Raw genomic sequence first — 14,591 nt, 5'->3', positions numbered from 1 at the left:
ACATTTCCCACCAATTTATGAAGGGAACAGCTGCCCACTGGGTGTAATACAATGACAGCCAACCTACCTTTTTCCCATCCATATTATCTCCACCAATGCAGGACAATTTTCTGCGGACATAGAACAGCATATCATCCTGTCGGGAGGCCAATTTCTCCATAAAGTAAGTGGAAAACATCCATGTCCAGAAGACAATACGGTCATCTTTGAAACATCCTAAAAGAAGAGAGAAGTAGACATTAAGATTAATTGAAATCATGCTGCATGATTTTAAAAAACGGTGAAATTTTTTAAAAAGTAGGTAAAACATGTTTATTTAAAGACAAACACCTTTGTTTAATGACCAACTGCAGCACTTGCACAATTCTTTTCTAACAAGATCATGTTAAGCCAAGGCGTATCTCACATTTTGGGACAGCCAGGTTTATACCAGCACTTTGCCAATGAATGGAGTAGGTGGTTGTAATGCCAAATATATTAACAAAGTAATACAGTGATAAACAATTTAAGAAAGAACTTAAAAAATAAAAGGAAAAATGGCAGTGCCCATCACTCAACATCCACATAGGCACAAAATAAAATAGGAGCAGCATTCAGATCCACAAAACCGTATTGAACTGAATTGATTTTAGAAGTGCGGTATTTTAAAAAGCCCCTGCCAGCCGATTGAAAGCAACTTGCTTTGTAGCCCATATATATCGATTTCACTTTTATGCTTTGTGAATGATGAAATCTAAATTGATTTAAATTACACTTAAATGTGGTTTATATTGCCAGTGTGACCACAGCCTTAAGCAGCCAGTCATGAAGATAAAGCTTGCCAGAAGGGAATGATATTTGCAGGACAGCAACAACGGGGGCTTGTCACTCACTTTCTGCAACGGGGATGGCACATGGAAATAGCCTTGCTTCCAGAACTACCTTTACACATAATCCATATCTGCCTACATATCTTCTGTGCTAATCCAAGAGCATTTACCAATAGGCTTTTGAAGAGGGAGAAAGAAACAGCAATGGCATTTAAGAACACATTTGAGACCAGTGTGGTTGATCGCCAAAATGAATATATATATGTGATCGATAGTTGTTCATTTTCAGCATCCCCCCTAAGGTAAACATCTAAACTGTGTATACCAATTTAGTACGCAGCTTCACTGTATGCCTGTCCTTTAACTGGATTTAAATGACATAGGCATGCTGATTTGAAGGGTTAGAGGAAGCAGAGAAGAATGTATAGTTGCTTCTTTACTGTACAGCAGAACAGAGGGTGAGGTATTCCCTAATCTAGGTCTTTGAAAAATTATGCAGGCTTAATTGGAGCAGCTGTTGTGTTCACAACAGAGGCCAGATCCCCTCTGCTGTAAAATTAATGAAGATTCTCCAGCACCACCAGATGGACAACTTTGCCTTTAAGTGTTATCTGTCTTTGCTCAGATGTTCTTGTCCTGTTGCCATATAAAAACGTAGGAGGGGAGAAGAAGGTGCCAAAAAAGCTAACTGTCATTAGAAGGGCACCTTATTAAGATCATTTGAAATGTAGCTTCTCCCACTGTTTACTACTGTGTGGGGCTTAGATTTGTCCCCCACAGGTGACAGATTTAGGGCTTGATGCCAAAGGAGTTTGGCAGGAGCTTTCACAAAACAAATCATTTAATCATTGCTCAGAGTGTTTGAAATACACATCTAAATTAAATAGCTCTTTCTTAACCACCCTACATGGATCCAAAAATTGTGCAACTGAAAGAAAGGTCTAAAATTCAACACTCCTTCTGCCATGTAAGCCGTTATAAAGGGGAAGTAAATCATTGGAAGATGATGATCTTAAGAGCAGTATAATGCCCCCAAATGTGAAGCAAAACCAGCACAACTGCCCCTGCTTTTTCTCCCTTGGCAAGAAAACCATAATCTACTGTACAGGATCAGGTAATAAAGTTTCTTTTTCTTCAAGGCCAGTGGTTGAAAAAATACAGCAGGATGGAGAACACATCCGAGTGCTCCTCCCTTGAGGCAGGAGACATTTCCTCCACGGCAAGCTTTCTATATCCAGGGTATTTTCCTTCCATTGCATACTATATGAACTAAATAATTGCAATACAAAAACAAAACTATGTAGAACTTCAGAGAGTTTGAACTACTTCATATATCCTGCCTCACCCCCCATCCTTTATATTGAAGATAGAGAGCCAGGGCTGAGACAAGAGTAGCTTCTCTCATTAACTTATGGCTCCACTGGAAGCCTCTTGATACACAGACTAGTCCCTCAGTGACCATATACAGTGGTGCCTCGCTTAACAATTGCCTCGTTTAGCGATGAATTCGCATAACGATGTGTTTTTTTAGAAAATAATATGCACCGTATAACTATGTTTCCTATGGGCGATTTTCGCTTAGCGAAGTTTGGGACCATGCTTCGCATAACGAATGCGATTTTAGGTCCCCTGCTTCACTTAACGATGGTTTTTTTTCAATTAAAAAAGTGTCTTAGAAGGGTCAAAAACGGTTCTAAATGCTTGGATTCGTTAGAGGACCCCCTAAGTCATGTGCAAACCTGATTTGGCTTTGATCTGACTTTTCGTTAACTTATGGTTAATTTTTTTTCCCGGCCCATAGGAACCAACGGACCTGTCAAAATCTGACAGCTCCATGCTTTCCTATGGGGGAGAAAACAATTCACCATAAATTAACGAAAGTTCAGATCAAAGCCAAATCAGGTTTGCACACGACTTAGGGGGCCCTCTAACGAACCCAAGAATTTAGAACAGTTGCTGAGGCTTCATTAATTTTTTGTGAATTTTTTCTTCCCCCATAGGAAATAATGGAGCTGTCAGATTTTGACAGCTGTCAAAAGTTGGGGGGAAAAAATTCACCATTAATTAACGAAAAGTCAGATCAAAGCCAAATTAACTTTTGCATCCGTTTTAGAGGGTGCAGAAGCTAATCCAAGCATTTAAAACCATTTTTGACCCTTTTATGACACACTTAATTTTGCAAAAATTGACTTCGCAAAGCCATTGAAATGTATTGAGTCAGCTACAATACATTCCAATGGAGGAAACATTGTATCGTTTAACGATGTTTCCTCTGGGTTTTTTCGCTTAAGGACGGCAATCCGTGCCTATTGGAAACGGATTAACTGGTTTCCAATGCATTCCTATGGAAAATGGTGTTTCGCATAACGATGTTTCACATAACGTGTTTTTTTTAACCAATTAAAATCGTTATGCGAGGCACCACTGTACTGTACTATACTAACTCAATAAAGAGCAAATGCCCAGGGAATCAGACCCAAGGACTGAAAATTAGATATTACGCCCCACAAAAAAACAGAGTAGCTTGATACAAAATGCAGCCCACACATAACCCTTCATTATTTATCTCTTGGTGCTTTGGACATACAAACATTGTTCTGACATTTGTCTGTAAGAAAATTATCCACTGCTACCAAGTCTGCATTGGGGAGTGGGGTGCTTACCCATGAGGAGAACCACATGGCACCCATCTTATGCAAGCCCTGCAATAACAGCTTGGAAATTTATTTTGGATACAGTTCCAAAAATCCCAAAACCAGTTTATCCATGGGGATTCTGGGAATTATACTTCCAAAAATATGTTTCCAAGCTTCCCATCACTGCTTCTGCCTCTTGAAGTGCTTTTCATCACTGCAATAATTTCAGGCAACATCCAATTGTTTATTGCTGCAAGCTTTATTCCTACATTGTTTCTATGTTTAAAAAACAGTTATAGAAAATATGTACTGTATCTTTCTCAGAAACCACTGCTACATTGCTTAAAAAAACAGCCTTACAGCTATGAACAAAGCTGCAGATAGACCTGGGCTATTTGTATTCATATCCCTGGGGATAAGAGTATGAATATCAGTACCACAGGTTCCGTGGAGATCCAGCCCTCTCCCCCAACCCTGCTGGTCCAACTCAGCGGCTGTTGCATCATCCAGCATAATCCATATTATTGCACCAATCGTGGAAGCAGCCCAGCCATCACTTCCCCGCCTCCCTGAGCAGCTAATTGCTCAACGACTGAGCGGGAAGACTCTTCATCCTGCCTCCTTGCCAGAGTACTGTAGTTGGCTGTTCAGGGAGGCAGGGAAGCACTGGACAGGTAGTTTCCGCAATTGATGTGACAACACAGTTGATGGCCACGCGTGGTGACTGGTGAGCGGAGTAGTCAGTTTGTGGGGAAGAAGGGCTGGATCTTTGTGGCACCTCTTGTGCTGATATTCGTATTTGTATCCCTGTGGATATGAATACAAATAGCACATGTCTAGGAGAAATGCTTAAACATATGAAAATTGAACTTTATTTGTATTTGAATATAAAATATAGGAGTATTAAAATACAGAAACTAAATACTGTATAATTAAATATAATAAGAGCATAAGTACAATAAAATATCAAAAATAATATTTTAGATTACATTCTTAAAGTACAAAACCTTATAGCCTATAAAGGCAACTTTAAAGAGCAAAAGACAGAGAATACATCTCTTAAAATGTTAAAGTTATTGAAAGTAAAATTAATTAATCACTGCTCTAGCATACTTGAGACCCTCTAGTTTGTTACACACCGCCTTCATCTCTACCTTGCTCAACTCTCCCCACACTTGGGAACACAGAGTCTGAGAAGTGGTTTTCTCCATCAACTGATTCGTAAGCCTTTTATTTCACCTTCTCCTTCATTAATTCCAAGCATAACCACTCATTGGTTCTGAGATGGTTCATTGCCATAACAGGGACGCGGTGGCGCTGCGGGCTAAACCGCAGGAAGCCTGTGCTGCAGGGTCAGAAGACCAAGCAGTCATAAGATCGAATCCACGCGACGGAGTGAGTGTCTGTCGCTTGTCCCAGCTCCCACCAACCTAGCGGTTCGAAAGCATGCAAATGCAAGTAGATAAATAGGGACCACCTCAGTGGGAAGGTAACAGCGTTCCGTGTCTAAGTCGCACTGGCCATGTAACCATGGAAAATTGTCTTCGGACAAAACGCTGGCTCTATGGCTTGGAAACGGGGATGAGCGCCGCCCCCTAGAGTCGATCACGACTGGACAAAAATTGTCAAGGGGAACCTTTACCTTTACCATTGCCATAACACTGCAATATTGCTATTAATATCACAACAAATGCACCCTCTCCATGGCAAAAAAAGCACACACAATTTGGAAAGGGCATCTTTTATGAAGCACAGAAAATGAGAACAAATACAGATATCACAAGTACCAGCATGCACTGCACTTTAACTCTCTCCTTTCCAGTGTATCACATGACATATAAACATTTTCTACCATCTTATTCTATCTCAGCAAAAATGCAAATTGATATTTTCACAATTTTAAAACTACGGGTGGCTCAGCAAATGAATTGTGAAAAGAACCCCACTGTCTTATGCTATTGGGTAGGGCTGGTCCAAGATATTTCGCTCCTTGTAACAGAATATCAAAGCCCACCCCAACCCCACCCCTGGGTCATTGTACACAGCACCCAAGACCAGAGGAGTAATTTTGACACTGAGGAAAAATTCCCCAAAGTTCACAAAACTGTGCCTTTCTTTATTTCTTGGGCACTAAAAATGCAATAATAACCATTTGCCACCTTTTCATGTCACTCATAATTTTCTGCCTGAAAAGCAGCCTTGCTCTGCCCAGTGGCGAGCCAATCATGTTACTAGGAACGAAAGTCGTGACCTGCTGTGGATGAAACCGAAGGCCATCCAAGGTCAACTTCCAAGAGCAGCCATGCAGATATTTTTGTAAATATTCTGAATAAGGAACAACACAACCACTTTGTGTTTTTTGTCCCTAGCACCTGCTACATCAAAATATGCACTGCTGAACATGGTGCATCTTTTAAAGTAATTGTAGACACATACTTCATGAAATTTCCCTAGTTGCTTTTCAAAACCATCTGAGCTAATGACACATCTTGAAGATAATTATGCATCGAGGTGTTTTTTTTTCTTGGCCTAATTCATTGCCATTCAGAGTCTTAAATGGAATGGCTGAGAGAACACCTTGATCAGAGAGATTAGAAGAATTTACCATGGTGAGCCCCTGGAAATGAGCACTAACAAACTAGAGGCCAAAACCATAGTTTAGCAGAATAGTTTCATCCATAACGGGCATATAATGGGGAGCTATAGTTTATTTAAAACCTTACATGGAAGCTTTTGGTCTCCTCCTTTCATATGTAGAAGTGGAGGACTGGTAGGTGAGCATGTGACCACAAAATCTGCCACGTAGCCACAGTACTTTACACAAAGTTGAACATGAACTGACCAATTGATTAAAAAATGTGGAAATTATATTTGAGCCCATCGTAGCTCAAAAAGTGAAGTCTCACCCCCATTAAATATTGATTTATTTGCTAAAAGCACTAGATAAGACCAGGACTGCAAAAACAGCTCAGTGTTTGCCTCTGTCTATTACCAACAGAAGAAAAACACTCAAAGGAGCGTGCTGCAAATGCCATCTTGGTGATTCTGATCTACAATTTCTGGCTGCTGTTTGTTTGTTGTATTCTATGTTTCACAAAGGTTGAATGGCTGCATGTAAATAAAAGAGATAGGAAACATTGTTTCCATAACCTTTTTGTACTGTTTCCAAGCTATCACACTTAAGACTGTAAACCCCATACACTTGCCTGGGAGTAAGCCCCCATTAAATTTGGGACTGACTTCTGAGCACAGATAGGGTTGAACTTGTAGTATTTTTGCTGATGTAAGAACTACTACATAGCACATTCCCCACACAAAGAGAGTGTACTTAACCTCCTTTTGTTTGAAAGAGAGTCTGAAAGTCCCCCAAAATCAACAGGGCTTCCTTCCTTATGAGTGGGATCAGGACTACAACCTTCTGCTTCATTCCTTTGCACTTCATAATCTAATAGTAGCTTTCTACCTTCTCTCATGTCTACTTTTCCCCCCTGGATTCATACTGACATCAGAACTTGTGTCATACTCATTTACTTCTGCATTCAGACATAACATTTCCTGGGGCACACCACCTGTCAGAATTGACCAGAAAGAAAGAAAGACAGTCATGTTACTTTATTGTCTGTGCTGCTATCTTTAGAATAATGCAGTTGTCAGAAACCTTATTGAAGTTACCATCTACAAAAATTTAAAATGCATTCCTCTGTAAACACCAGTGTGTTTATGTGTGTGCAAACATAATATTTAATTCTCTACAAGCCGTGTCTGGAACCAGGCCTTGGAAATACATTGTTTTCCCACATCTTCTCTCTCTAATCCCCTCTAAACATTTTATTTCCTTATTTTTTTTTATTTATGGTCTGCATAATATGTGCACTGGAACTAGCTAGTGTGAACTGAGATCACTCCTATCTCTGACCATGGATCTCTACATATTCCATTGTCTGGCCCTCAGACAAATGGGGAAAATAGTGCTTTTGATACTTAAGTATTAATACACCTGAAAACAGAGGAAAACTCCTAAAGTAAAAAGCAGCCATCAAAACTTCCATAGCTGCTGGCCATGACAACTCTGATTTCAGTTAAAGCAAACTGTTCCTGGCATAGGCACTAAGTTGTAACAGAACATTCAGAAATATTCCAACTCTTAGTAGACCATGAGCAGGGACCAATGACACTACACATAATACAGTAGATAGGAAGGTATCTGAGTAATGCTTGTGCCACTTTGTATTTAGGCAGTGTATAATTGTTGTGTTTCCAGAGGCACTACATGGATGTTTACATCAAGGTATTCTGTGTACTTTTTATCAGTTACTGAGACACTGTAAGAAAAATATTTTGAATACTTTTAATGAGTTACACAAATGCTAGGTGCTGTTTCCAAACATTATTCAAGAAAAGGCACTTCTTTTTCCATAGTACTCTGGAATACTGAGGTGTTCCACTGTCCAAGGCTACTATCCTGTTAACACCTACATGCTTGAAATGCCGTATTGAATCTGCATGGAGCAAGTGAAAAATATGTCGAACATTCCATATTATAATAGTTACCCAATATTGCCCAGTGTGATTTCCACCACTAGTTTTTATGCATGCTAGGAAACCCATCCATTTAGGACTGATATAGCATAATAAAGGAAAAGTATGCTCAATTTGTTACTCCTGCTCTAAATTTTAGCATTGTTCTCATCTACTATATGGCCTTTGAAATGCAACTGCACAGTGTCCTTTTTAAAAGAAAAAATTATTTGCTACAGATAACTGAATTGCCAAAGACTTGTTACCTCAAGTCTTTGGGGCACGGCTGGTGGTTATTATGTCAAGGTGCCGCCTCAGTGCAGCTTGTAAAAATGCCCCTGCTGTATAGTGCAGTACTATGGTATTTTTAATAGTAATATTTCAATAGAGTACTACTAGCTATAGAACTTTTTCTGGTAGTATATTACTACTATTACACCTTCTGTCCCTGGGGAGAGCTGGAATGGTGTTTAAATACCCTGGCCTGGCATAAAGAAGCATATACAGTTCTGTTCCCTTATTATAATAGCACAAAACTGGAACATTACTTTGGATCAAGCAGATGTCACCTGAACCTCCTCAGGCTCAAGGTGAATGATTTCCAGAGACTCACACAAGAGACTGGTCTTCTCCTAGAGGGCAGTAATTTTGTGATAGGGTTCTAGAGTAGTGGTTCCCAACCTTGGGTAATCGAGGTATTCTTGGATTGCCATTCCCAGAAACCCCAGCCAGCACATATTAGGGCAATTCCTGGAATCACAGTCCAACACCACCTTGGTTACTCAAGGCTAGGAACCACTGCAATCAAGAAGTAACTGGTTAAAGTTTCACTCCTGCCCTGAGCTCAAGGGATTGTGTGTGCGTGCACACTCCTCTGTAACATAGAGGATAACAATACTGAACTGTCTTCTTGGGTTGTTTTAAGAAATCCAAGATAATGTGAACAATGGGATCCAAACATTCCACAATGCTATGCAATATTGGCACCTACCAAGTAGGTGGGCTTCAGGAAGCACTTTGAAAAATAAAACTGTCCGAAAAATTTCACATGGCAGGAAGTTATATGAAATAAGCACTGTCTACATCCCAGAGATTCTGTGTGTGGCTAAATTTCAGAAGATATTTCTTCCACCAGAAGATACTTCCTTCTTCTGATGTCTTCTCGTATATACTAGTCATGTGGCACAAAGTTGAAACCACAGCCTTTTACTTCTTATTAAGAGAAGTCAGTGACGAGTCTGTCAGCATGCACTGATAACTTTCACAGGATAAAAGGAAACTGTGTCAGCAATGTCACATTTGCTTTTTTGAAAGCTCTGTTTGTCCTTGTAAACAGTTATTTTCTCTTCAAGAGCAGCTGCCTTTTGAATATCAATTGGGACTGCAGGGATATTTTAGCCTTTTGGCAAGAAGCGATTAAATACCTAAGTTAAAGTTCTGAATTCCACCATTCTTGGCACAGAATTCACCCTTATAGAGCAGAGACTGTTAAAGCATCCAATGCTCTTTAGTCTTGTTGCTGTTATGTGCCATCAAGTCGAAACTGACTTCTAGTGACCCTAACAGGGCTTTCCAGGTAAGTGAGATATTTAAGGAGTGGTTTTATCAGTTCCACACCTCCAGGGAGCTTCCATGCCTGACTGGAGATTCAAACTGAGGCCTCCTGAGTTCTTGTCTCTCACTCTGTCCACTATGCCACATATATATAAATAGGAAGAGATATGTCCAGAAGTAAGAGAATTGCTAAATAGGTTGGAAATCCAAAATCATACTCTCAGTGCAGACATTGTTGAACTAGGCAGACTGATTCCACATCTACAGAGGGGATTGTCTGTCAGATGAAGCAAACAAGGTGCAGATTTTAGTAGGTTTTGTACAATGTTTCTGAGATAAACATCAGGGTAATTTTCTCCCTCTATCCATCTTTTCCCGTCGTATACTCAATCTACAAACCCACATGCATTTTACATAACCGTAATGCTATTGCAAACCTTTTGAAAATGCCACTTATGTCTGTGATGACCTGTTTAATAAACCTATGACAGGAGTCTAGTTGAGATTAGGAAAATAAACCATGGTGATCTCTAAAAAGCAAGCATTAACAAATCACAATCTAAAACCACAGCTTGCAATAATAAACTCTAATTCCATCCGGTGAGGACATTATGGGCAACCACTGCTTATTTAAAACCACAGGTAAAAAGCTTGTGATCTCCTCCTCTCCTCTCATGGGTAAAAGGAGAGGTGAGTACATGGCCCCAAAGCTTGCCACATCTTGTTCCCACAAAGCTAAATAAAAACATTGGGTTAGCATTACTTTTCAACCAGGTCAGTTACATATGCAGATACAAATGCTTGGCAACTCCTCAACTGTCCTGCTTCATTTTCCTTCTTCCTCCCACCACTGTGCACTGCTGGATCATAGTCCATGCCTTTGGCATTGGATAGAAGCCAATGAAAAATAGCTTCAGTTGTGAGAGCCTATGTAATATAAATAACAGAGTACTGGATTTAGATCAGGACAGTTCTGGAAAAAAACCCTATTGCTCATCCAGGACACTTTCAGGTCACTTTGGGCTAATCTCTCTTTCTTCCAAAGGAAGATCCTGGATGTTTGATGTATATGTGTATTCTGGGGGGAGGGGTACACACAGAACACACACAATCACTCAGTCGTCTGACACGAAATTTCCCTTGTGTGTTTCTATTTGGAAAGAATAGCCGTTCTAAAGTCTTCCCCTGTTCAAGGAAATTAAACCTAGATATTTCTGAATAAAACTGTTTTCAGTCATAAGAAGAGTGTGCTTTTAGAAAAGCAGATGGTTTGTTTATCCAGCATCTCAGTCCAGTTTAAAAGGAAGAAGGAAAGATGCTGTTAGTGGGCAGATGCAGGCATTTAAAGAATTAACTGCAATTATAAGTTTGGTTTTAACATCTTAGCTGATTCCAGAAAGACATTTAACCCATAAAGACATTGCAGTTACATTTCACTAATGAGGGCAAGCAGTTATTCTGCTGACTCTATGCTGGCTTAAGAGCCAGCTAGGAAATGAATGAATGAATGAATGAATGAATGAGAGAGAGAGAGAGAGATTGTGCAGAATTATTCTGTATCTGTTCCCCTAGAGATTCTGAGGCATTGGCTAAATGTAATAACTTAATCCCCCTTCACAGATTGCTGCCTTGTTGTGGCGAAGGGGTTTGAGTAATTCAGAGAAGCTATGGGCTATGCCGTGCAGGGACACCCAAGACGGACAGGTCATAGTGGGGAGTTCCGGCTAAACGCGATCCACCTGGAGCAGGAACTGGCAAGCCACTCCAGTATCTTTGCCAAGAAAACCTCATGAACAGAAACAAAAGGCTAAAAGATATGATGCTGGAAGATGAGCCCCTCAGGTCAGAAGGCGTCCAATATGCTACTGAGGAAGAACGGAGGACAAGTACAAGTAGCTCCAGAACTAATGAAGCGGTTGGGCCAAAGCCGAAAGGATGCTCAGCTGTACCAAGTGATGTATTCCTTTACAGCATATAGTAAGAAAGGTTATAAACCTGGATTTTATATGAAGAGCACACAGCTTTTTCCTTTCTTCTCATTCAGCTAGACACTGAAGGCCCATTCCCTACTACAGTACCAGCTTTCGAGCTTTGGATGTGTCAAATGTTTTGGAAGGAAATATAGATCTCTAATTGCTACACTCTTTAGTGTTTATAAACAAGCTCAAATAAAAAAAACATTTAGAAGATTATTACAGCTATAATATTAGACCAGCAACTTCTGTACTGCTGAGTTCATTCTTGATCGTCTTATCAGCAACAATACTGAGCAAAAAGGAATCACAGATGTTTGAAAACAAAAGTCAACTCCACTTTTCCAACAATTTTTAACAAGGATTGCAAAAACTGAGCCAATTCATTTACACAGCAAATCAGACTGGGAATGTAATGTAATACCATCCCCTGACTGGCTGAGATCCATAAAAAAAGAAGAGAGAAAACAAACAAACTAGAAAAGGGAAATGGAGTAAAGTGTGATAGATCCAGCAAGGCAAAGTACTACAGCTAACTAGACCGAGAAAAGGTTACTACAGTATTCTCATAAGAAAATTGTTGAGACAAATGTTTCTTTATCCCCACTCCAAGCATGTTTTAAGCCTGAGAATATTCCATGGAGCTCCAACATACAGGATGTGATCTAAGCAACAGAGCCCTGCCAAAAGCAATATAAAAAAAAGTCCAGCACAGAAAAGCTGTAAATGACTGTAAAATTCAGCTAAAAATGCACAGCTGTCCTGCCACCTTTGCAAAAGGATAGTAATTTGAGAAATTATTATCTCATTAAGCAACTATAGCTAAGATCATCAGACTGTGTTCCAGATAGGGCTGTGTTTGCCACTGGATGCAGAAGAGACTCTCACATTCTGTTTCCACCAGGGTTGCCCAATTGACAACATGCCAACTCATTATTTCTATGCCCTTTAATTGACTGACCTGTTCTATTTCTCCACTGCTTAGCAATGCCAACCCAATTTGCACCCAGCTGTAGCATGTGAGTCACTGGCAAACACACTCCTACACCTCACTCCCAGCTTGTTATTCATCCACTAAGAAGCTGTCAGCCGGAAAGCAGGATGATTAAGTCAAAGATTATGATTCCAAATACCTTGGAGGTGGACTCAGAGACTAAATCTTTTGACAGCTACACTTTGGCTTAAAGTACCTATGGTCCTCTGAATGCCTTGCTTACAGATCTGCCCAGAATTGTACTGACACTATGCCAGCCAAAGCCGTATATATGTGTATGACATGCACATGTTTATATAGACAGAAACATAAATGAAGGATCCCTCTACCATGAAATCCAGCTAAAGCCAAAGCTTGGGAAAGTTAGTTGCTCTAACTATAATGGCCATGTAGATTCTGGGAGTTGTACTCCAATAAAGAAACGTTAAGATCTATAAAGTTTCTATCCTAAGTTGGACAACTTTAACTTTATTGTTATTGTGACCATAGCTCAACCATGTTAGAGATACAAAACTAAAATACAATAACAAATCATATAGTATTTACAAAAAATAGAAAGCAGGCTGAAATTCAAATTGCAGTTAAGTGTAGGTTTCTAATCTGATTACTGCAGTGATTTTATCATTTGTGTTCTTATATAAGTCACTGCATGGAATTTTGCAACTTTAGCTGTAATTTCACTTAACCAGAGAGGAGAAAATAGATGTAACGTTTATCAGGCCTGCCTGGATGACGCTTTATTTATTTAATTGATGTATTGAAAATATTTTTACCCCACCGTTCTCCTTAAAAGGACCCAAGGTGACTTTAAAATTGGTGAAATCTGCAGATTACATGAATCTTTACAAAATGTGCAATATGGAAGAACATGTTTCATGGTTTCCACCATACCACACTGGGAAGGGCAAAGATGATGATCGTAAGGGGGACATTAGTATCTTCTCTCTAGAATGGCTGAGGGCAGAGCATTGAAATAGGCCAGGATGAGAGGTCCCTGATGTCTCGCAAATTCTAAATTGTAAAAGTAATCTGCTGGGATGAAGTAATATGGGACATGCGCTTTGTAAAGTTGGAATGTGGGACAAGAATTCTTACTGGGTACAGGTCCTGGATACTCTTGGCAAGTTGGCTTCATTGCCACTTGGCCCTGAAACACACTTACGGCAGATAAAGATGGAGATGGACTTGATAATTCTGTACCTCTGCCCAGATCTCCTGACTTGAATGACATCTATACCAGCCTCCACATCTGACAACCTATGGGCCATTTTCTCTCAGCTACATCTTGATCACACGACATGTTCCAGTCATTCAAACCTGCCAGCCTCTCACCAAACATTGCACAGAACATCTAACTTCACATCTTCAAATAAAAACACATTTTGTGTGAGGATCTGTATTGCTTTTCTATCACATAATCTCCTTGTCCAGAGCCTACTGCCAAATGAGACCTTACTACCCTCAACACTAGTATTTCTTAAGGGAAAGGACACACATTTTCACCAATTACTTTCCACAGCATAAACTTCTGAACAGTCCATCCATCCTTCTAAATTAAACATTTCCAAATACTGCAACCTATCCTTCTAGAAAAGCCATTGCAAGCCCCTGATGACGTTATTTGTCCTTTTGTGCACTATTTCCAATTTCAAGATAACTGTACACTTCTTCAAAAGGGAGGATAAGATCTTTATTTTAATTTTAAATTCAAATGTAACATTTTGGGATTAGTGATCAAGGAAGCATGAAAGCACCTGCGTTGTATTTTAGCAAAAAGCCTTCAGACACAGGCTATAATTTCCTGAGATCCAAATGGAGGTAAAAACTACACACAAAATAGAACACAAGAACGATATTCTACCAAATGGGGTCCAAATTAAAATTAGTCCCTCTCCACAGACACAGTTATCAGTAGAGAAAAACACTAAGCTGCATCCATACATCAGCCAAGAAAGTGAAAAAATGCCCTGGATTCAGCCAAAACTGTGGAAAATATGGCATAAATTGATACAATGAGGGATCCTTGATAGTGCCCAAAGATGTTACTAGTAACCTGCCCGTCTCCAAAGTAGTTCCAAACCATTTACATAGGGCAAGAGTGGATAAC

The 14,591-nt window shown here is 39.8% G+C and overlaps 1 protein-coding gene across 2 annotated transcripts in view; it reads right to left on the bottom strand.

Moving 5' to 3' along the window:
- The window catches only part of KIAA0930 (KIAA0930 ortholog), an 87,800-nt gene that overhangs the window by 37,789 nt on the left and 35,420 nt on the right, over nt 1-14,591 (bottom strand). For both annotated transcript variants that reach the window (XM_020804002.3, XM_020804003.3), the window contains exon 2: nt 68-216. In XM_020804002.3, coding sequence (XP_020659661.3) covers nt 68-216 — 149 coding nt within the window. The remainder of the gene's footprint in view (nt 1-67; nt 217-14,591) is intronic.

The sequence above is a fragment of the Pogona vitticeps genome, chromosome 5 (assembly GCF_051106095.1).
Source record: "Pogona vitticeps strain Pit_001003342236 chromosome 5, PviZW2.1, whole genome shotgun sequence".
Lineage (NCBI taxonomy): Eukaryota > Metazoa > Chordata > Lepidosauria > Squamata > Agamidae > Pogona > Pogona vitticeps.
This window is presented reverse-complemented; position numbering and strand designations above follow the sequence as displayed.